The 24,546-nt window shown below is 40.4% G+C and overlaps 1 protein-coding gene and 1 long non-coding RNA gene across 4 annotated transcripts in view; one reads left to right on the top strand and one right to left on the bottom strand.

The window, feature by feature from the left end:
• Positions 1–22,880, bottom strand: FDX1 (ferredoxin 1). Its single transcript, NM_214065.1, is given in 4 exon segments — positions 1–221; positions 4,124–4,253; positions 16,781–16,905; positions 22,695–22,880. Coding segments are annotated over 4 exon segments (561 nt in total). The 5' UTR covers positions 22,874–22,880; the 3' UTR covers positions 1–94.
• LOC110262223 overlaps positions 21,639–24,546 on the top strand; it is a 61,493-nt gene continuing 58,585 nt past the window's right edge. Inside the window, exon 1 of one of the 3 annotated variants that reach the window (XR_002347018.1) lies at positions 21,639–22,372. This is a non-coding gene — a long non-coding RNA (uncharacterized LOC110262223). The remainder of the gene's footprint in view (positions 22,373–24,546) is intronic. The other 2 variants (XR_002347002.1, XR_002347009.1) reach the window with 2 other exon arrangements.

Below are 24,546 nucleotides of genomic sequence, written 5' to 3'. Positions count from 1 at the left end.
CATAATAATAAATGTATTCATCCATGTTTTCATTTAATTACATAAAGAAATAATAATTATAAAAATAGGTAACATTTTGTGAAAATATTCCTATTTATTCTAGTTTAGAGGAGTTCTTGCCCAAATCAATGGACTCTCTGGCATCGGCCACAGCCTCAGGCACTCGAACGGTCATATTGTCCATAGCCTTTGTCAAACAGATTTGGCAGCCCAGCCGTGATCTGTACAAAAAGAAGGAGAGTTATGGGTTAGTATTAAGGACCTATTAGTCACAAGGCAATGCAGTTAATAGGACATTTTCTTAGCCAAAGCCATTAGGGATTTATTTACCTTTTCAATTTCTTAAGTCAAAAAAGATACACACAACCCTTTCAACTAGAGGGTAACGTATACAAATATGAAAAACAAAAAGTGTGATATGCAAAGCTTCATTTCAATCTTTAGTTCAATCATCTACTAACTATTCCACCAGAACTACTGCTTTTTGGTGACAGGACTGACTGGCAATGAAATAATGAGAAGGCACAACGGTGGAAAAGAGAACTGAGGTTTTAGCAATGCCAGACTGATTAATCAATTCCCAGATAAGTACAGTCTATAAAAGAAAACTACCTTTTTTAAAGCCTCTAAAACAAGAAGTCTGGAATAAACACATAAACATGTCATCAATTATCAGATGTATATCTTTTCTCGCATTTTTGATATCTCTGAAACCAAGTGCTTCTTAAAATCGATGGCATCTTACAATCACTACTACACTGCAACGTCACAGTCACATCAGAGCTACAAGCTTGGTTACAGTATTTACAAAGGTGTCTCTCCAACTGAGTTAGGGGAAGTATGTTAATACTACGTGTTGGGAAGAGTTCCCGTAGTGGCTTAGTGGAAACGAATCTGACTGGCATTCCTGAGGATGCAGGTTCGATCCCTGGCCTTGCTCAGTGGCTTAAGGATCCAGCATTGCCATGAGCTGTGGTGTAGGTCTCATGCTGTGGCTGTGGCATAGGCCAGGGGTTACAGCTCTGATTCGACCCCTAGCCTGGGAACCTCCATATGCCGCAGGTACAGCCCTAAAAAGACAAAAAAAAAAAAAAAAAAAAAGTTGAATTTCATTACCATTCAAAGTTAGTCCAAAAAGATTATAAAACAAAAATTAAGACTGCAGAAACACACTGTAAATTGCTATTAGGAAAGCAAGTATTTGTCACCAGAAGAATAACTATAATTCGATTTTATTTTTTTGGAATCATGACCAATTTTATTTATACTTTACTTTTTAAGCAGTGATGTATAAATCTATGTCTAAATAGCTCTAAATCTAAGCATAAAGAGCTTTTGATATGCATAAAATGTTTTTGATGTTTACACCATATTTTAATCAGCAGTGTTTTTTCTCTCTTAATGTAAGAACAAATACTATATTAGTCTTATAATCAAACTGTCCTCAATTGGAGGGGAGTGTGATATGCAGTCTCAGTTTCATCAACTTTTCATCAAGCATTTAATGAGCATCTAAAGGCACAGGACTAAATGTCAGTGGATTTACACAGAACAGCAACTCAGTCCTTACTGAGCACCTCTTACATGCTGGACATCCGGGATGCCATGAGGGGCCAGCACAGGGGTTAGAGCCAAACAGACCAGGGGTCCAGAATCCAGCCAGGAACACAACGGGTCCATAGGCGGCCTCCTTAATTAACGCTGCCAAACGTGAGTTTCCTAACCTCATCCTAAAGATGGATAATAAGCAGGTTCCTCACAGGACTGCTGTGAGGATTAATTGCTAACATCAGTATTAAGGAGTGAACTTTCAGAGAAGAGCTGAGACACATGTGCAGATAATTTAACATGTGTGATTATGATAAATGCCACAGAGAGAGAAAGCTGAAAGGTCTGAGGAAAAAGCCAGGGGAGAGGGTGTTTCTAATGGGCTTTGAAGGGTGGGTAAGATTTAATATTTAATAAAAGATAAAGGGAAAGGCATTTGAGCAAAGGTAATGGGGGTTCAAGGCGTGTTTGAGGCAATATGGATTTTTGACTTGGCTGCTGTGGAGACCAGACCAGGACAGGGGGTTTTGGGCTACAAAGGTGGCTGGGCCCTGGACAGCTCTGAACACAAAGGAAGGCGTTCAGGCTTCAAGTGGAAAGCAGGGAGGGACTGCTGGAAGGGGCATGTGTAAGGGAGTGAGTACCACAGCCACGGGAAACATTGACTGCTGATAGAAAAAAAATCTCCTTTTGCCAGTAATTCCTATTTGTTGAATTAGAAACAGCCTTAATGGTATTGAAGTATGCATTAAGCTCTGTTTGCAAGAGAGAAAAATGAAGCAAGCCAATTGAGGACCAATGCATTAGGACTATGGTGAGCCCTAGAGCGACTGTTGGTTACTCTTGGTGCTCCTATAAAGATAAGCAGTCTTCAAAGAACTTCTAGTAAAGGGAACAAGATGGAAATAGCTTCCACTGATACACGGCAGAACAAAGTAAGTGCAGTAACAGAAGAAAGAGAGGTGTATAGGGGACACAGGGAAGGCTGGCGCTGAGAGCCCTGGATGGTTCTGTGACCCTAGCAGGCAGTGGCACCGTGGCTGTTTTCACTCCCCTACTTCCCCCAGAAGGTCTCCGGCTCAAAGATCAACTCAGGTAGAAAGGGTCTTACACCTCTACAGAGGAAACAAGCCTTCCTAGATTTCACTGCTAGTTCCACAAAATCTCACACTTGTGCAAATCTTGAACACATTTTCCCAGTCATTATTGCCCTATTATTGCCATGATTGCCTGACAGTGGAAATATACTCAGTTAACTTTACTTCTAAGGTTCGGTTTTCAATGCAGAGAAGTTCCAAATAGTAAAATAAAAACAAACAAACAAAAAAACAAGGGCTTTGAGGTCCAATGTATCTGATTCAAACCAGGACTCTGTCATTCTCTACCTGTGCAAACTTGAGCAAATCTCCAAGAACTAAGCCTTGTTCTATAAAATGGGGATAATACTGTCTAATAACCTTTGTTAATAAGTTCCTGGGCATTATAGTAAGTATCAGGCATCTGAATTACTATTATTTATAGTTAGGATGTCAAGAGCAACCATTTGATGAATGCTTTCTCCCCAGACACTGTTCAAGGAGCTTCACACATTCCTTGACACAACGCAACAACCCTTGTGCCTGGAGACAGGCACCATTATTATCCTTATTTTACAAAAATGGAAACTGAGGCCTCGGTGTAGATTATCCACAGAAACTGGTAGCAAGGAGAAATGACAGCCATCAAAAACAGATTCACAGGTAATTCCTGAATCTCTCTGTCAACCATTAATTCTGAAATAGTTGGTGATGCCCTCTATGAATCAGGCACTAGAGATACAATGATGAAACAGGACATGGCCCCTGCTCGAACAGGGAAAGCAGGTAAGTAACCAGTACAAATTAGTGCTATAGGAGCCCCTGTATCATCAACCCATCAATCAGCAAGGTTAAGCACACCCTATAATAAACACTAAAATGATGATCTTTAATCTTAAAAATTAAGGACACTTACAGAGCACTTAATTTTACAACAAACCTAAGAACTAAAAACTGAGTTTCCTTGTTTCTTTGTTTGGAAGTATACAGTACTCTAGAAATAGAAGTTTACATACAGAACTACTTGTTTTAACATAATTACTATGACATATTAAGCTTTTTAAAATATTCCATTCTCTTAAGTAGGTAAAATTTTCCATTATAATTTCTTTCAATTGTCAAATCTGTCCTTCAAGAATACCATAAAATGCATTAAACTTAATTCCGATTCATTAAATTGTGATAAATATGAATTCCTGGATCAAAAATAGACTAAAGATTTACTAGGATCTAGAACATATACTTCTAATACTTCCAATTAATTTTTTCTAAACTTTTATTAAAAGGAGAGTTTCATAAGGGTTAAACTGTGGAATACACAGAGAAATGTCACATATTTGATATTCACAGTTTGTGACAGCTATCTGTCTACACCGGGAGCCACTATTACATGCATGGGTCTATGCATGGGTCTGATCAGAGACAGACACGAACTAGTAAAGCGTTTATCCTCCCAGATTAGTATTACCACAGAAGTTAAACAAAGACCAAAATCTTACCTATCTGTTAGTCCATATGCCAGATCCAGCATGTCATTCTCCTCATCGGTGATTGCTTCTAATTTCTCAAATATGTGGTCTTCAAAGATAAGGTGACAGGTAGAGCAAGCCAAGGTCCCCTCACATGCACCTACAAAAGCAATAAACATTGAACAAGCTCCCCTCCACATTAAACATAATTCAAAATTGACATGAATTAAATAATTTCTAAATTTAAAAAAAGGCAATAGCACACATCAATGATAGAATTTTATTTCTGAATAACAGTAAGAATTAGGGACAGCCCCCATACTCAACACGCATGCACGCACGCGCACACACACACACACACACACACACACACAGAGTTTGAAATCACTTTTTTGCTATCTTTTATCTTTTTCTTTTTGGCTGCACCTGCAGCATGTGAAAGTTCCTGAGCCAGGGACTGAACGCAAGCCACAGAAGTGACAATGCTAGATCCTTAACCTGCTGAGCCACAGAGAACTCCTGAAATCACTTTCAAATATTATTTTTAAAAGGTTATGGGCTAGGTGCTGTGAAGGGAAACACAAAAATATAAAATCCTAATATCAAAGAGCTTACAAGTTAAACTGAGACATGCATACATATAAAAATGTAGGCATTTTAAACTTACATAGTAATAATTTATATAACAGCTATGCAAGTTACTTACTGTTTCCTGGAGAGCACAACACAATTTATGAAGCTTCACAGCATGCTAGAGGAATTAAAAAGGAATCAAACCTACATCTAAATAAAGTTAAATATTCTTCCCGCTCAATCTCTCTTTGTAATCAGCACAGATGTCACTTTAAGAGTCACATTTTTTTTTTTAATATACATTTTTTAGCCATGCCCATGGAAGTTCCTGGGCCAGGGATCAAATTGGAGCCATGGTAGTAACCCGAGCCACAGCAGTGGCAACTCCAGATCCTTAACCCACTGTGCTATGAGGTAACTCCAAGAGTCGCATTGGTTTAAAATAAAAAGAATATTTCTCTTGTTCCATCATCTTTTTCTTTTTTTTCTTTTTTTTTGTCTTTTTGCCTTTTCTAGGGCAGTTCCCACAGCATATGGAGGTTCCCGGGCTAAGGGTCCAATCAGAGCTGTAGCCGCGGCCTATGCCAGAGCCACAGCAATGCGGGATCCAAGCCGTGTCTTCGACTTACACCACAGCTCATGGCAATGCCGGATCCTCAACCCACTGAGCAAAGCCAGGGATCGAACCACATCCTCATGGTTCCTAGTCAGATTCGTTAACCACTGAGTCACAACGGGAACTCCTCTGTCATCTTTTTAAAAGTCATTAATTTAACAGTTATTTATTGAATGTATATTATATGCCAGGCACTGTGAAATGGGAACTGAAAAGTCACCTAGTCCAACCAAACTCTGACAGAATCTGCTCTGCAACAACCTTTTCCCAGAAGTTACCCAGCCTTGACTTGAAAACTTCCTGACAAAGAAATTCATATTGCTTATGCCAGCCATGTTCACATTTGGCTTGTACTGAGCTAAAGTCTGTCACTCTGTTAAGTTTCCACCTACTGATCCAATTCTATCCCATGGAGTCAAATCCTTTTTCCCTTCCAGCTTTACTGAGGCATAACTGATAAATAAAATTGTAACATATTTAAAGCATACATCATGAAGATATAATATACGTATATACTGTGAAAGGGCTCCTCTCATCCAGTTAACAGATCTATAACCTCATATATTTATTTATTTATTTTGAGTGAGAACACCTAAGCTGTATTCTCTCAGCAATACAGTGTTATCACTGCAACCACCATGATTTGCATTAGATCCTCAGTCCTTTATCACCGTATAGCTGAAATGTACCCTTTTACCAACCCTGCCCTATCAACCCAGCCTCCTTATGCCCAGGCAACTTTCCTAGTCTCTCTTTCTCTGAATTTATTTAGTGAATCCTTCTAAGCAATAGCTTTTCATATATTTTTAAAGCCATTACACAACTGTAGAGATCATAAAGTCCTAGGAGTAACTTCAGTTTGATTCTTTTTTTTTTTTGACTTTTGACTTTTGTCTTTTTAGGGCCACTCGTGCAGCACATGGAGGTTCCCAGGCTAGGGGTCTAATTGGAGCCACAGCTGCCAGCCTACACCAGAGCCATAGCAACACGGGATCTGAGCTGCGTCTGTGACCTACACCACAGCTCACGGCAAAGCCGGATCCTCAACCCACTGAGCGAGGCCAGGGATCAAATCTACAACCTCATGGTTCCTAGTCGGATTTGTTTCCCTGCACCATGATGGGAACTCCTGAAGTGATTTTTTTTTTTTTTGTCTTTTGTGATTTATATTCTTTTAGTCACTAAACAATATATAAAATATATAACAGAACTACTATCAATAATTAGTAAACTTTTCAATTTTCCTCTGAATGAATTTAACAAGAGTTGTTCTTTTATAATTTAAACGTTACTCATTTTATTATTTTAAAAAATTAAGAAAGAAAAGAGAGTCTTCCTTCCATATTCATTTTTATTAACTCTCATTCAAAGCAGTAACATGATGAAGTAGAGAGAGACCATACAGTGATGTACAGGGGTCATAAGCACAGGCTCTGGAGCCAGATTCCCTGGCTTCAATCTTGGCATTATTTTTTTACATCAGCTTGGGATACTTTCCCTAACTCTGTGCCTCAATTTCCTCAACAGTAACTGTACCAACATCACATGACAGTTGCAAGAATTAACTTAACGCACTTGCAACCATGACTGGCTGGTAAATAGAAATCACTATTCAAGTGTTGGTAAATATTATTATTTGGAGGTTATAAGCAAGCTTAAGAGTAATCTAATTTTCTTTTTAAACATAAGAGTAAGGATTAAACTCAAGAAATTAACTGAATAGGCTAAGGTCATACGACTAGTTAGAGGTAAGTCATGACTTCAGCTAAGTTTCCCAATGTTGAAAATAACTAATTACTGCTACTCAGTAATCTAAGTCATCTTAATTGAATATTAAATATATAGACACATAAATATGCACATACACCTTACATTTATGTAATACAGAAACACATACTACACGAATTGGTTATTTGAACAGCTTACTTTTCTATTTTTGTGTAAATCTGAAGCACTGCACAAAAAAATATGGATATGTTTTCATTAAAAGGAAGTGGGCTTCCTCTGCTTATAAAATATATATGTAGGCAGGCAGGTAGATAGAAAGAAAACCTCTGCAGTGAAAGGAGACTGGTGTGGTGCAACCCTGAGGCCAGCCATCTGGGTTCTAGATGGATCCACCACACTATACTGTCTGCTGTGTCACAGGCAAGCCTCTCAAGGGTCTCAGTTTTCTTCACATCTGTACCATGAAAGACAAGGCAGATAATCTCTAAGGCCTGGGCACGAAAATATTTTATGATTCCACAAAGAAGAATCAGAGTTCTTAATGGATTTGTTCACTAGTATTCAATAAACATACACTAACCTTGCTCTCTATTTTTGTCTCATCAACACCCAAACCAGACAAACTCAAAACTAAAGTGGTTTTGGAGATACTATACTATGGGACAAAAATCAGAAAATCCGGTTTCTTTTGTCTTATAATGTAAGTAAAACCTCCTTGTAAAAATATTCCAAGCAACTTTCCTAATTTAAAAAGCTTATAACATCCCTTCAAATTTCTGTTATTGAAAAAACAAATCCTGAGAACTGCAAGCCACATGTAACAGAAGCTACACGACAAAGCTCACAGCCCAAGGCAGGGCGAGGTCCCAGGTGGCTGCAGAGGTGGACAGGGGACCAGGCATAGAGGGTCTCCCATGCTCTTCTAAGGGGCCTGAACCTCTCCTACAGGTGCATTTCCTGTCTCCTGGCACACTGGTGAGTCAACTAGCACATTTGAGGTGGGTGGGGTGACAGAGATGATTCTGGCCAGGGGGTTACAAGTACTTGTCACTCCAACCACCCCCCCCCCAGGATCCCGCCCCTGGAGAGACAGCACTTGCTGCTAAAGTTATGGGAAGCCGCTAAAGGATTCTGAGTAGAAAAGTGACATGTGTGTTTATTTTGGATAGATCTTGCTGGTACCTGTGTGTAAAGGATGGATTTGAGATGAACAAGACAGAAGCGAAGCCAGGAGGTTTCACCAAGGAGGACGGGAAAAAGAGAAAAAGAAGGATAAGAAGCTGAAGAGCCAAGGAGGGACCCATTTTTCAAGAAAAGGAGTCAAAATACAAATGTGCCAAATGGTAAAGAGAGAACCAGAAAGTACATACAATATGGTCTCAATCATCTTGGAATGAGGAGAAAAATTCACATGCCAATAAATCCCTCCAGAAAATTTAAGATACTCCTTTTTGTACCACCTGTCAGTCAAAATGAAGGAGATACCATCCATGTGTCTGCCCTTCATATGCTTTGTACTCTAGTCTTCCCTAGAAACTTCACTCTTTTAACCTTCTCTTAAAGGCTTTATTTGCATTCTCTAATAACTTTCATTGCTCTTTTCAGGAGCCTTGCCAAGTGTTTCCACATCTTGCTTAAGTCGCCAAGTTCAGAGCTGAAGAGAGTATTCTATTAAGAATTTGACAAATGTTGACTAAACATAGAAGATTAACTTTTGGTTCCTAGGTGCAAGTTCAGATTATACATAACTAGTCTCATTATTTATTCTTTAGATAAACGCCCCATGTTCATGAATCCCCCTTATTTTACATTTACCACAAGTTATCAACAGGTATGCTTTTTTAAATTTTTGTACTAGGAAGAAACTCAAATATAACAGAAACTTTAAGACTCAGAATGAAAGCAACTCAGCCTGCAAGATGACTTTCACTGAACCAGAAAAACATATGGTCAAATTGCAGTACAAGAATCACTACAGAAAAAAATCTATAGCAAAGATTTACAAGACCCTGTGAATAGCATTCATAAGAAGAAATAGTTAATCCTGAAAAACTCCAAAATAATAACACAGAGTTCTCTTGAGGCACAGTGGGTTAAAGATCCAATGTTGTCACTACAGGAGCTCGGGTTGCTGCTGTGGCAAGAGTTTGATCCCTGGCCTGGGAACTTTTCGTGTGTCGAGGGCATGGCCAAGAACAAAACAACAAAACAAAACAAAACAAAAAACAATAATGAGATAATCTGACTAGTTTTTTGGAAGTTTTTTTTTTTAAGACTTAAACTCTATGTTCTATAAAAAAGGAAAGAATTTGAGAGATTAGTGAATACATGCCTTTGAAAAAAGTATTAGGAAGAAAAAGATTTTAAAAGACAGCCTAAAACTGTGAGAAGAAAACTTTAAGAAAAAATTACTCCTTTTTTGTTCTTTTTTTCATCTCATGATTTCATGATGGCTATTTCTGCCAATTTACTAGTTTCCTGGTCTTGTAATTAGAAGTAGCCCCCAATTAATAAGCATCTGACTTTTGTTGTTTTGGTATACAGGTCTATGAACCATAACATATGTATAGGTTTGTGTAACCACTACCACAATATGGATAGAGAACAAGTTTACTGCCCCAAAGAAACTCCCTTGTGCTTTCTGTGCCTTTGGAGTCACACCTTGCATTTCTACATACTAACATTGAATTATCAGAAAGAGAAATTAAAGAAAGAATTCCATTTACAATCGCATCAAAAAGAATAAAATACCTAAGACTAAACATACCTAAGGAGGTAAAAGACCTGTACTTAAAAAACTACAAGATGCTGATTAAAGAAACTGAAGATTTCACAGATAGAAAGTATACTATGTTCATGGGTTGGAATAATTAATATTGTTAAAATTACCATACTACTTGAGGCAATCTACAGGATCAGTGTAATCCCTATCAAATTACTAATGGCATTTTCCCCAAAACTAGAAAAAATAATTTTAAAATTTGTATGGAAACACAAAAAAACCCAAATAGCTAAAATAATCTTGAGAAAGAAGAACAGAAGTGGAAGTACCATGCTCCCTGACTTCAGACTATAATACAAAGCTACGGTAATCAAAATAGTATGGTATTGGCACAAAAACAGATGCACAGATTAATGGAACAAAATAGCCCCCAAATAAATCTACACCCATATGGTCAATTAATTCTATGACAGAGGCAAGAATATACAATTGAGAAAACAGAGTCTCTTCAGGAAGTGGTGCTGGGAAAACCGGACAGCTACATGTAAAAGAATGAAATTAGAACATTCTCTAGTACCCTATACAAAAATAAACTCAAGATAAAGACCAAAAATGTAAGACTGGGAGTTCCTGCTATGGTGCAGTGAATATGGATCTGACTGCAGTGGTTTGGATCGCTAAAAAGATACAGGTTTTTACTACTCAGCCATAAAAAAGAATGAAATAATGCCATCTGCAGCAACATGGATGAACTAGAGACTCTCATACTGAGTGAAGTAAGTCAGAAAGAGAAAGACAAATACCATATGATATCACTTATATCTGGAATCTAATATATGGCACAAATGAACCTTTCCACAGAAAAGAAAATCATGGACTTGGAGAATAGACTTGTGGTTGCCGGGGGGGCGGTGGGTTGGGGAGCTTGGGGTTCACAGATGCAAACTATTGCCTTTGGAATGGATTAGCAATAGATCCTGCTGTGTAGCACTGAGAACTATGTCTAGTCACTTATGATGGAGCAGGATAATGTGAAAAATAGAATGTGTACATGTATGTGTAACTGGGTCACCATGCTGTACAGTAGGGAAAAAAATGCATTGGGAAAATAACTATTTAAAAAGAAAAAAAAAAAAAAGGTGCAAGTTTGGAGTTCCCATTGTGGTGCAGCAGAAACAAATCTGACTAGGAACCATGAGGTGTGGGTTTGATCCCTGGCCTCATTCAGTGGATTAGAATCCAGTGTTGCCGTGAGCTGTAGTGTAAGTCGAAGACAAGGCTGGGGCTGGGGCTGTGGCCGGCAGATGTAGCTCCGATTTGACCCCTAGCCTGGGACCTCCACATGCTGCTAGTGTGGCCCTAAAAGAAAAAAAAAAAAAAAAAAAAAAAGGTGCAGGTTTGATCCCTGGCCCAGTGCAGTGGGTTAAGGATCCGGCATTGTTGCTGCAGCTGTGGCATAGGTCACAGCTGCAGCTCAGATTCGATCCCTGGCCTGGGAACTTGTATATACTGAAGATACAGCAAAAAAGACAGAAAAAAAAAGTAAGACCTGAAACCATTAAATCCTAGAAAACACAGGCCAAACATTTTGTCATCACAGCAATATTTTTTTGAATCTATTTCTAAAGCGAAGAAAATAAAAGCAAAAATAAGCAAATGGGACCTAATTAAATTTAAAAGCTTTTGTATAGCAAAGGAAGCCATCAACAAAATGAAAAGAACCTACTGAATGGAAGAAGATGTTTGCAAATGATATGACCAATAAAGAGCTCATACAACTCAACATCAAAAAAAAAAAAATTGCAATTTAAAAATAGGCAGAAGACCTGAATAGTATAGCCAAAATGAAATATAGTATAGAGGTTCCTCGAAATTAAAAATAGAGCTACCATATGATCTAGCATATAGAAACCAGGCTATAAATGGTAATTAAGTTAGTTATGAAGAAACAAGTTCTGTGAGTTGGCCTGAAAATTTAGCCACGAGGTGTAATAGTACTTCCATGAAAAAACAATTCCAAATGCCAAGTAGTTGTCCTGAAAATGGATTTGGTAAAAAAAAAAAAATGGGGAATGTTTGTTGTTTTTATGCTTATCACACACACACAGCGAACAACCCTACAAAACAAACAGTGGGAGGCAACCTATCAAAGGAAAGAGGATACAAAAGCACAACAATTATTGAACTTTCAATCTAAAACTGACAGCTGATCAAAATATGGGTACACTGATATACTAAACATGCAGAGAGATGGGGACTGAAACTGCAAAAGTTATGTGACAAAGTAATACTGACGGCTGTAGCATTTAGTGCCTTTATACCTGGTTGGTTATGTAAGAGTAAATTAATGTGGGAAATGTGTATACACATATATATATGTATATGCACAGATACATACTCTCACATATATTCAACATAAAGTGATCTCATTTTATGAGGAATACATTCTCAAAAATTTTGAAAAATGGTGAAGTTTCATAATTCAAGTTTAGCCTCAATGAAACAAAATCTAAAGTAGGGAGTAGGTTCTTATAGTTCATGAATCTATAATCTTCGCATGATATTCTTGTTGTAAAATATACTTAGATAGAATAAACATCTGAAGTAAAACTTTTTACATCACTATGTCCACCTTTCAATAATCAAAAATCCCCTATGCCTTACCACAGATGATATTCTGATCTTAGTTACACATTACAGGCATACCAGCCCCTGGTGTCAGAATTTTACCCATCATCCTTGCTTGGTTACACAGCAACTGTTGTGAACTTAAAGGTATGTACAGTTTAGTGCTGCTTTAATTTTGTTGTCATTCTGGCTAATAATTCAGAGTTCATTCTCCTAAATTAACAGTAATACAAATCATGACAGGTTTTTGGCTTTCTTCAGGCATTCTGTCACATTAAACTTCTGTTTCAAAATAACTTATTTTCGGATGCATTTTTTGGCATTCACACTTAATGACTGCTTGGCTGAAACTGTTACAGGCTTTAAAATGATATTAAATTATAACTATAGTTTAAAATATCAGCACTATAGTCAACAAAAATCACACAGACCTCAGACGTCTGCCTGGAAACAGCAAAGAATCCACCACACTGAAAATGGTTGACAGGTATTTGTTCACAAAAGTAAAAGGTATTGAAACAAATGTAAAATTCGTAATTCACACAGTCTGCTAGCTGGCATTATGAGATTCTTGACAAAGTTTTGGTTTTCACAGTACTTCTGATTTTACTAGAATAAGAACCTTAATATTGTTAATCTGCACAATTTCAAATTTGTATAATTAAAAAATTACATTAATAAGAAAGGCATGGTTACTGGTTAATTTCAAGGTGATGACAAATAAAACTTCTCTGAACTGAGGGTTTGCTTTTTTCCTAATAAGACTAATACTAAGCTTTTGCATAAAAGCTTAGAAATTCCTGCCATAAAACTAAAAATTTACCAGAGAAAATTAGCTATCTGCACACTACTGCTCCTTTCATTCATATGAGAATTTTCCACCATTTGTGTGTGCATGTGTGTGTGTGTGTTAACTCAAGATAATCTGGGAGTTCCCGTTATGGCTCAGTGGGTTGTGAACCTGACATAGTATTCCTGAGGATGTGAGTTCAATCCCTGGCCTGCTCAGTGGGTTAAGGATACAGTGTGGCTGTGAGGTGCAGCCTAGGACATAGCTGTGGCTTGGATCTGGTGTTGCTGTTGCTGAGGTATAGGATGGCAGCTGCAGCTCTGATTCAACCCCTAGCCCGGGAACTTCCATATGCCACATGTGCAGCCCTAAAAAGAATAAAAAAAAAAAGATAATCTGTAGATCTATAATGATGCTGACATGATACATTGCCTAACCCTTTTCCCAAACAAAACTCTGGAGAATAGCTATGTGGAAATATTACATTAAAAATACAAAACTAGGGAGTCCCCATTGTGCCCAGCGAAACAAATCTGATTAGTATCCATGAGGATGCAGGTTTGACCCCTGGCCTCCCTCAGTGAGTCAGGGATCGGCGTTGCCGTGAGCTATGGTGTAGGTCATAGACTTGGCTTGGATCCCAAGTCACTGTGGCTGTGGTGCAGGCAGCAACGGAAGCTATGACTTGACCCCTAGCCTGGAAACTTCCATATGCCACAGGTGCAGCACTAAAAAAGCAAAACAAAACAAACAAAAAAATGAAACTATAAATATTTTATATTTTACAATTATAAAACCTAACTTTCTAATGTAAAGCCTGATCCACCAGAATTACATTATATTAACAGGGAGTCAATAAACATGACAGGAATAAATAGAGATTTATATGACCACTATCAGGATCACCCAATTTTAATAATTTCCCTCAAAACGGACACACAAAGGAAATACGTAATATTTAAGAAAAGTTGGACTTCCCATCGTGGCTCAGTGGTTAATGCATTCAACTAAGAACCATGAGGTTGTGGGTTCGATCCCTGGCCTCGCTCAGTGGGTTAAGGATCCAGCGTTGCCATGAGCTATGGTATAGGTCGCAGATGTGGCCCGATCTGGCATTGCTATGGCTCTGGTGTAGGCCGGTGGCTACAGCTCCGATTAGACCCTAACCTGGGAACCTCCACTTCTCCATATGCTGGGAGCTGCCGTAGAAAAGGCAAAAAGAAAAAAAAAAAAAAGTCTGAGATAACAAGTAATTTGATCAGAGAGGTGCAACTGCCCCCTGGTGACAGAATACTATAATACACTCTGAGAATTTAAAGATCATCCAAAAAAAATCTGTATTAATATAAAAATCGGAAATAAGAACGTTTATAAATTTGTTGCTTCCAAAATTTGTAACTTCATTTCAACTCACTTATTCATTCAATACTTCACTTCATATATAAGGAATAAAACAAGAATGATTTCATCCATCAGTCTCTTGAAAGATGTATTATCTAAGCAAACATTTAATTAAGAGACTGTGAGAAATGCTATAAAAGAAATGAAGAGGCTGCTGTGATGGAGATAAAAGGTTCAAGGTAATGAGAGAAATCCTATTGTGGACTGGGTGTTTGAATGAAAAAGCAGCACATACAGGATTTTCAGGGTTGAGTGAGAGGTCCCACGCAGGAAAAAAATGTAAAGTGTGTACAAAACCTCAAAAGCTAGAAATTCTGGGTGAGTTCAGCTTTGATAAAAGGCCAGTGTGGCCAAAGTGAAAGAAAGAACAAGGAGAAATGGAGGAGAGGAAGAAGGGCAGATGGGGGCAGGTTAATGCAGAGCCTTTCAGGCTAGAGTAAGGAATGTGGATTCCATCCTCAATGAAGTGGGAAGTTATTCATGGCTTTTAATCAGGGGACCCGTCTGCTTTGCATTATGATGAATCACTGTGGCTGCTGGGCTCAAGAGCAGAAGCAGAGTAGTGCAGTGAGGATATGGGTGAGGATGTGGGTTCGTTCCCAGGCCTTGCTCAGTGGATTAAGGACTTGGTGTTGCTGTAAGCTGCAGTACAAGTCACATATGTGGCTTGGATGTGGTGTTGCTGTGGCTGTGGTGTAGGCCTCAGGTGCAGCTCTGATTCAAGGCCTGGCCTGAGAACTTCCATATGCCATAGGTGTGGCCATAAAAAAGAAAAAAAAAAAAATGTATGGAAGGGTTGTTAAAACACATTTCTAGGCCCTAGCCCAGACTTTCTGATTCCATTGGTGCAGAGTAAGGCCTGAAAATGTGCATTTCCCAAGTGACACTGATGGAACCCTTTTAGAGAACCACCGTTCTAGACGGAGAGAACGCTTGAGCAAAACTGACAAGTGATCTACAGGGTATCCCTGAGTTCCAAGATGGCAGTTTCCAGGACACGGGCTGTGTGTGAATGGTTAAGAACTCTGCTCAGAAGTCTAGAAATGAAAACTTTCTAAACAAAACACTTCCTTCTCTAATAAGAGGTAGATTACCCTTTCTAGGAAGGTGCGCTACATTCAACATTACATGTGGTAATGGATGCTACACTTGGCATCTAATATGGCAATTGCATCTCAATAAAAATAAAATAAAAAAGTAGTAGTTAAAATAAAACTCACTTAAAAAGAGTGCTCAATCTAATTAAGAAAACACTAGTCAAACCCAAATTGAAAACATTTTACAAAATAACTTACCAGTACTTTTCAAAAGTATCAAGGTCAAGATAAATAAGACTGAGGAAATGTCAGACTGAGGGAGACTAAGGAGATAACTAAATGCAATGTGGGATCCTGGATCGACTCTCAAAACAGAGAGACATTAGTGGGAAAGCTAATAGAACGCTATAAACCTGTAGTTTTTTAGTTATGGAACCAATGTTAATTTCTGGGTTTTGATTATTATACTACAGTTATATAAACTGTTAACAGTAGGGGAAGCTGAGTGAAAATTACACAGGACTGCTCTGGACTATTTTTACAACTTTTCTTTTTTTAAGGGCCATTCCCACGGCACATGGAGATTTCCAGGCTAGGGGTCCAATTGGCGCTGTGGCTGCTGGCCTATGCCACAGCCACAGCAACGCTAGATCTGAGTCACGTCTGTGACCCACACCACAGCTCATAGCAACACCAGAGCCTTAACCCACTGAGCAAGGTTGAACCTGCAACCTCATGGCTCCTAGTCGGATTCATTTCCGCTGTGCCACCACGGGAACTCCTTTTCCTTTTTTTAATTTTTTTTTTAATTTTTACAACTTTTCTAAGTCTAAGCTTATCTCAAAACAAAAGTTTTCTTAAAAAAGCTAAGTTAAAACAATTTATTGCTCTTCTGGGCTGACATTTATTATCTTTACCTGGTAGAGATAATAAATCTTTCAATTCCCCTTGCTCCTCCCACACATAACCAGGAAGGTAATGAGGCAACAGACTTTGGGGCACACAGCTAATAATATGTTCAGAAACATAGTATCACTCTTATTCTTTGTAAGTGACAATATAACACTAATATAATGCTGAATTTTAATATTTTACTTAGCCTATTAAAGGTTAAAATTCTTCCAAGAAAGCAAAAGGCCGAAACCTATTCAACCGTTTCACTTATACACTTTAAGGAATGTTTCATACTCACCAAAACCATCAATATCTAGATTATTTTCAATCACAACATCTAGTAGAGAGTCGCCAACTTTTCCTTGGGTTGTTAACGTCTTACCATCACGGTTTATAAAGTGGACTGTTATTTTGTCTTCTGAGCTGGAAAAGGAAGCAGTCCTTTATTATTTTTAGTAATTTCAAAAGATACTTTAAAATAACTGTTTTAAGAACCAGCAAAGTTGGAGTTCTCGTTGTGGCTGAGCAGGTTAAGAATCCGACTAGCAAAAAAAAAAAAAAAAAAAGGAGTTCCCGTCGTGGCGCAGTGGTTAACGAATCCGACTAGGAACCATGAGGTTGCGGGTTCGGTCCCTGGCCTTGCTCAGTGGGTTAACGATCCGGCGTTGCCGTGAGCTGTGGTGTAGGTTGCAGACACGGCTCGGATCCCGCGTTGCTGTGGCTCTGGCGTAGGCCGGTGGCTATATAGCTCCGATTCGACCCCTAGCCTGGGAACCTCCATATGCTGCGGGAGCGGCCCAAGAAATAGCAACAACAACAACAACAACAAAAAGAATCCGACTAGTATCCATGACGATTTGGGTCCCATCTGTGGCCTTGCTCAGTGGGTTAAGGATCTAGAGTTTCATGAGCTGTGGTGTAGGTCGCAGATGCGGTTCAGATCCTACATTGCTGTGGCTGTGGTGAACTGGCAAGGCCAAAGAAATAGGTTGTGTGTCTGAGTGTACACAGATGTCCTCTTTTATAGTGTTTTCTTTCCTTACCAAAGTTTACTTGGGAAGGAGACACCACACGTCAGAGGCGTATCTATCTACCCACCCACCAGAAGGGAAGCTCTGCTACCTTAAGAGAAAGAGCAGATCCACCACTGCCAAGGCCACCCAAGTGGTCAGCCTCAGGTCACAGTTACATGAAATGTTTAGCAATCATTATCACTCACCAAGCCTATTTTGCTCTCACACAGCTCTCTGAAAAACAAGGTCTCTATGAATGGGTCTCTATAAGACTAGACCAAGGCTGTGGAGAGCTTTAAAAACAAATCATTCTGCTATTGATAAGGCAGCTGTTAGGCAAGCGTCTGATAAGTACTGAGAGGCAGCAGCTTGATAGTTTTCTGAGTATTTAAACACCACGTTTTGGTGCATATGGACTCTAAAAACAAAGGGACTAGAAAAAGGTTTTGTCGTTTGAATCTGTTGGAAGATAATTATAATAGCTCCTTACGTGTTTCATTATAGGATATGGATCAGTTAGTTATCAGTTCGATAACTAATTTAAATTCTTTACTCTTCTCACAAACATCAGTCCAAACATTGGGAAAATAAATCATATTATCAACTAGATCCTTATCCTCCATTATTGGGCATTTTCCTTTTTACCTCACAATTGAAAAGATGTACTTCAGCTTAAAAGAATTAGTTGTCATTTTCACTACTGCCAATAAATGGTAATGGTCAAAGAAAACTTCACTTAATGTAAATAAAACCTAGAATTACATCATTTCAGATCTACAAATATCTTGCAAATCATCAAGTCAAATCATCTTATTTCACAAACAAGGCAGCTGAAGCCCCATCAGATAACATCTTCCCTGATAATTCAATGCTGAAAAAAGAGGACTGTTAATTAAAAAGTTTGATCAGAAGTGTGTGTGTGTGCACGTGCATGTGTATAAGAAAGAGAGAATATCTCTCAAAAGGGCCTGTGTTCTCCACCTTCTTTTCATGGAAAAAAAACTTTGATTAGGCAACTGCCATGTTTTCAAGACTGGCTAGGAATGAAGATTTACCCTGGAGGCAGGGAGGCCATGCTGGAAGTTACAACTGGTCAGAAAGGAAGCAAGGTTGTAGGAGACACTGATTTAAGAGCTATTCAGGAGGCAGAATTAAAAGGTTTTGGTGACCAGCTAATATAAGGTGGATTGAGAGAGGGAAGAAATAATACTGAAATCTCCATCTCAGGGGATGAGGGAGTGCATGTTAACCCAAGGTTAACTTAGGAGAAGGAGCTTTAAGTTTGAAAATGAGTTTAAGTTTAGACCTAGCTGACTTTAATAACAGAACAAACATGCAAATCTCCAGAGGCCAGATGGAAATATGGGTCTGAGCCCTGCTGAAGTCTCTAAAGATTTGACATCAAAAAAAAAAAAAAAAAAAAAAGCCTGGTAGCTAAAGTACAACAGAAAGAATTCCATCGTTTCTACACATTAGTGCAGACCTGAGGTTTGGGGACTGCTGATTCTCTGGAATCCCAACTCTTACATCAGACTCTTCGGTAAAATCAGGGTAACAATTATCTCATAGTTTTGACCACGTATGCAAAATTCCTAACATAAAGCAGGGCTCAAAAAACAATGATTAGTATATTTTATTTAAAGCCCCAGTCCTGGAGTTCCCACTGTGGCGCAACAGGATTGGGGGTCTCTGGAGCACTGAGATGCAGGTTTGATCCCTGGCCTGGCACAGTGGGTTAAGGATCTGGCTGCAGTTGCAGCATGGGTCGCAACTGTGCTCAGATCTGATCTCTGGCCCGGGAACTCCATACACTGTGGGGAGGCCAAAAAAGGAGTTCCTGTTGTGGTTCAGCAGGTTAAGAACTTCACATAGTGTCTATGAGGATATGGGGTTTGATCCCTGACCTCACTCAGTGGGTTAAGGATCCAGCATTGCTGCAAGCTTTGGTGTAGGTCACAGATCCAGCTCAGATCCCTGGTGTTGCCATGGCTGTGGCATAGGCCTGCACCTGCAACTCTGAGTCAACCCCTGCCCCAGGAACTTCCATATGGGAACTTCCATATGCCATGGGTAAAAATAAAAACACTAAAAAATTAAAAATAAAGCCACAGTCCTCTTGTTGCTAAAAAGCCTAAACTGCTGCTGCACATTGAAGGTGCAGAAAGCTAGAAAAAACTGCAGAGTAAGAGTAATAATAGGTTTACCAATGGACAGGAGAGGAAGCGGAAGTGAAGAGGAAAACTAATTTCATAGCTGAAAAAGTATGGAATATGAGTCAGAAGACACATATTCTAGCCCCGGTTCTGACATACGTATATTCATTAAGGGATAACAGCGACTTCACCAAGCTGCTGAGAGAATGAAAGGAAAGTATGTGGGAACACTCCGATCCTTAAAGCATCATACTCATGTACTCTAACCAGGTAATTCTATCCATTTGCTACCAAAAACTGGTGTTGGAAGGTGTTTGTAGACATTTCCTCCCCAATGATAAGAACTAGCAAAACGCTTTTCCTTGTTCCCAAGAAGGATAAGATTTCATGCACTGGGAAATAAATATGATCCTTCTAAATCCTCCATCATCAACTATTAATCAGCCAGCACCACAAACAACAATTTGCTTCACTTGTTAGCCTTTATGCACTAACATTCATTCTGCTCAGCCACAGCAGATATTTCAACAGGTTTGTCAGGGGCTGCTGTGGTCAAGCTCTTAACAGACCTCTAACAGAGAGAGGAGTTACAGCTCAGACGCCCACCCTCTCACTAGGTGGGGCAGCCTGGGGAGGTTGGTCCAAGAAAAGGGCCCTGCTTTGGGCTCCCTAGGTCCACAGCCACCTCAACTCTTACGAATGACCCTAAGGGCTGCAGAATTATCAACTCTTACAGTGCTCAAAAAACAAACAAAAACAATGTGAACTCTAGTCCTAGATTTGACTGCTACTTAATATTAAATTTTTGTTCTCCATTATCAACTCCATCTACCTCAGAGGATTTTCCTAAGACGCAAGTGAAATGATCCATGTCAAAGCCCTCTGCATCCTCAATCATTCCAAAACATAAAGTACTGTGTCAGGCTATTTTGAGTAAAAGGAGTTTTTTGATTCTCAATTACGGAAAGCTTATCTAAACATCACAGGCAGAACCACAGCTTCTAGACTTCTCCATCCAACTGAACTCTGCAATAACAGAGATGCTCTACAGCTGTAATGTCCCAGACAGTCCTGTTAGCCACCTGTGGTTATCCAGGACTTGAAATGCAGCCAGTGGAACTGGAAGACTGATTCTTTCGTTTTATTTTATTTTTTATTTTTTTAGGGCCACACCCGAGGCATAAGAAGTTCCCAGGCTAGGGGTCAAAACAGAGCTGTAGCTGCCAGCCTACACTACAGCCACAGCAAGCAGGATTTGAGCCACACCAATGACCTACACCACAGCTCAGGGCAACACCTGATCCTTAACCCACTGAGCAAGGCCAGGATCAAACCAGCGTCCTCATGGATACTAGTCTGAGCCACAACAGGAACTCCAATTCTTTCATTTAACTTTATTCTTGAACTTAAATGGCTACATGTGGTTAGCAGTGACCATACTGGATAGCATAGGTCTCAGATAATAAGATTTGGAAAATCTAGTTGTAATTCTAAAGTCTGTGATAAGGAGCACAGGACATTAATGGAAACTGTGCCAATTCAGGGAAAGCAGGCTTAGAATAGAACAGATGCGCTTCCCTTTAAGACAATTTGATATACCAGACTAAACAGTAACTTTGGGGAAGATAATTCCTACTTACAAAAGCATCCATATTCCTTTAAATACCTATTACACAGAAATGTTCAATATATGACCCAGTGTATATGCAATTTTTCGAGAAAGCATCCAATGCTGGGAGTGCCTAATGGTCTAGTGGTTAGGACTCAGTGCTTTCACTGCTGCAGCCCGGGTTCAACCCCTAGTCTGGGAGCTAAGATCTCTTATCAGGCTCTTGCATGCCAGGGCCAAAAATAAATAAATGCATAAGTACATAAATAATAAAAGCATCCAAGGCAAAAAAACAAGCATCCAGATGGAAGGAAGTCAAAGACAGGAGAGTGTAGGGAAAACAGGGACAAATACCTGGCTTGCCTTCTCCATTATCTCCTTTACAGTTCATGTAACAAAAATTTATTGAGCACCCACTACATTATGGGATAAAAGGGAAAAGATGAATAAATATCACTCTCGTCTCAGGAACCTCATTGAGAAACTAGAGAGGAATATAAACCCAACACTTTCTCCCTGTGGTTCTTGCTCCCTGCTATATACCACAGCAGGTCAGAGAGGTAAGGAGCCGCCACACTGCTATACTCGGAAATATTGGGTACATTTTATCTCTATTATATCTACGGGTGGCTGTGTCTCTGAAAAACAAATATGCCCAAGAATATAAAAATTTAACATATTCCGGGCAGATTTTTTCACATCTCTTTCAACATTTAATACAAAATACTCAATGCTGTGGGCCTAGGAAACAGTTGATGCTAACAGCTGGATCTACCCGGGCCCTTGCTACGGGCCAGACAGAAAACTCCCTGCATTACCTATATGCTTGCATTTGCTCTTCAAATAATCCTGTGAGGCTTTCTCGATTGTTAGCTTCCACTTACAGACCTAAGTGTCATAGCCCAATTTAAAACTGCCTCGCCAGGCAACGCATGGCTCAACCAGAAGGGAGCAGGCACTGAAACTCGGGGATAGAGCAGGTGTTTCCTAAACGAACAGACTTGGGGACAGAACGTCCTAACCGAGCAGGAGGAAAGCCTGGAAAGAAACTGCTGGCCAGGACCTGAACCGGGCGCATCTCACGAAGATCACCGCGAGTTCAGGGCAGAGCAAAGGTGAGACCGCCGCCCGACCACACGGAGAATCAGCGCTCGGCTTTGCTGAGGGCACCGGGCCCGGTTCCCCGCCAGGCTTGGGCGGATCCGAAAGGCCACTGGGCAAAGGGACGCCAGGGAGGCAGCGACCACGCGGAGCTACCAGAGGGGGCCACGGAGAAGGCGGGGCGAAAGGCGGGTGGTGCCAGGCGTGTGCCGCCCACGCCCACTGCCCGGGAGTAGCTGACTGAACGAGAAACCGGGCGGAGGGAGGGCGGCCACGCTCCGAAGCCCCCCGCCCCCACCTGCCCCACACCAGGGCCCCCCGCGCCCCCGCCCTCACCTGCTCCACGCGCGCGCCGACAAGCTCAGCGTCCGCGCTGCGGCCGCACGGCCACCCAGACCCAGCCAGATGCTCCCGCCCGGCCCCCGGTTTCCCGCGCGGGGTCCGACGAGGGGCTGCCACCGAACTGCCGTGTCGCCCAGGGCTGCGGAGGCGACGCGCAGGAGCCGGACGGCCATAGCCAGTTGGTAACTACGGGTGTCGACGAAGGCCGCACCGCAGCGGCCGAGAAGGGGAGGCTCGGCGAGTGCGGGGTGGGGGGACGGTGCGCGGGTCTGACGCCTGGAGCCGCGGCGAGGGGCGCTTGGGGCTAGGGCCCAGGTGAGGCCTGCTCAGTGCGTAGCCGAAGGCCCAGCGCGCCTTCCGGGTGACCTATAAGCCCCGGGCGTCCCGAGTGAGGCCCCGCCTCCGCCTCCAGCCTCCCGGGCGGGGCTGTTAGGGGGCGGGGCTGCCGGCCTGGTCGGTTCATCTACTGACCAGATTCTGTCCTAACCTCGCTGCTCTGTTCCGTCTGGAGTTGCAAACAGAAGCCGTGCGTTTTAAGATAGCTGAAGTCTGACGGAAAAACACAGTAAAACAATCCCCAGTTAATTAAACCAGTTTCTTTTGTTCTGCACTTCTCTCCTCTTGCCCATTTAAAAAAAACAAAAAGTGGGAGATTTTCATCTTGGAGTTCAAAAACTAGGATAAAAGTAATTCTAGCCATTTTTAAACAAGGACAGTAGCCAATTTAAGAAATTTTCAAAACGCCAATAGGTGATACATAGAGGAATAACCATGACTATATAGTTACGAATGATCACAGTAATGAAAAAACCGGGATACCAGAGAAGGCAGGTAATGATCCTAGGCTTTGAAGAGCAAACAAATGCTCCTTGAGGACCTGAAATCCGTGAGCCTGAAAAGGAAACTTTGATAAGCTTAGATTTAAAAAAAAAAAAAAAAAGACTTACAAAGCCAGGAAGATGAATTTAAAATTACACTTTATCACTGTTAATATGTTGCAGAAGAAAAAGCGTGAGCTTTGAGGTCAGAAACAGTGATGTTCAAATTCAAGGTCTACCACTTTTGAGCTCTGAGACCTTGGATAAAGTATTCTCTTAGAGGATCAGAATCTCCATAACGTTTACGTGGATAAGATGTTCCATCCTTCAGGGCCATCCTGAAGGTTAGACAAACTAACGCGCAAGATGGGATGGTGCGTCACAAAGTCCCATAACTCTTCCTGGGACGTCCTGCCTAAGGCTGCCCTTTAAAGGCTAAAGTCAAAAGGACATTGCAAATTTACTCAGCATAATCAAACATACTTTGAAGAATATTCAGAACAAGAGTATATGCAGTATAGGCCTGATAAAAATCTCTGGGGACAATGTATGGTAGGTATTGAACCTGAGGGCAGAGAGAACCTGCAGGTTCTCTCTTTCTGCTCCTAAATTGCTTGGATCTTATGATAAAGATCGACATTCAAGTTGAGCTGGTCTCAACAAACCCAGCAAGTATCTGGGAAAGGAGGTTGTAAAAGGACAGTTAATTTATTTTATAAGGTCCAGTCTCCAAAGTCAGAAGAATTATTTGTAGGAAGAGAACTGGAATTAAAAAAGAAAAAAATCCCTCTCCTCTCAGCCTTCCTAGTGTAAAATACAGCTTCACTGTGGTTATGGCACTTAGAGCTTTCTGTTTTGTGGGGTGGTTGTTTTTATACGTAGTTTATCTTAGTAGCCCCACACCGCCAGGGACAGGGCCTTGAGCAAATCAAGGTTTCAGTAAGTATTTGTGAATAAATGAATACCGTCATGTAATTTCAATTAGTAAGCAGAATTCATGAATCATGTGCATGAGGATTAAAGATAGA

This window comes from Sus scrofa, chromosome 9, assembly GCF_000003025.6.
Source record: "Sus scrofa isolate TJ Tabasco breed Duroc chromosome 9, Sscrofa11.1, whole genome shotgun sequence".
Classification (NCBI taxonomy): domain Eukaryota; kingdom Metazoa; phylum Chordata; class Mammalia; order Artiodactyla; family Suidae; genus Sus; species Sus scrofa.
The sequence above is the reverse complement of the archived record's forward strand: the minus strand, read 5'-3'. Positions and strand labels throughout refer to the sequence as shown.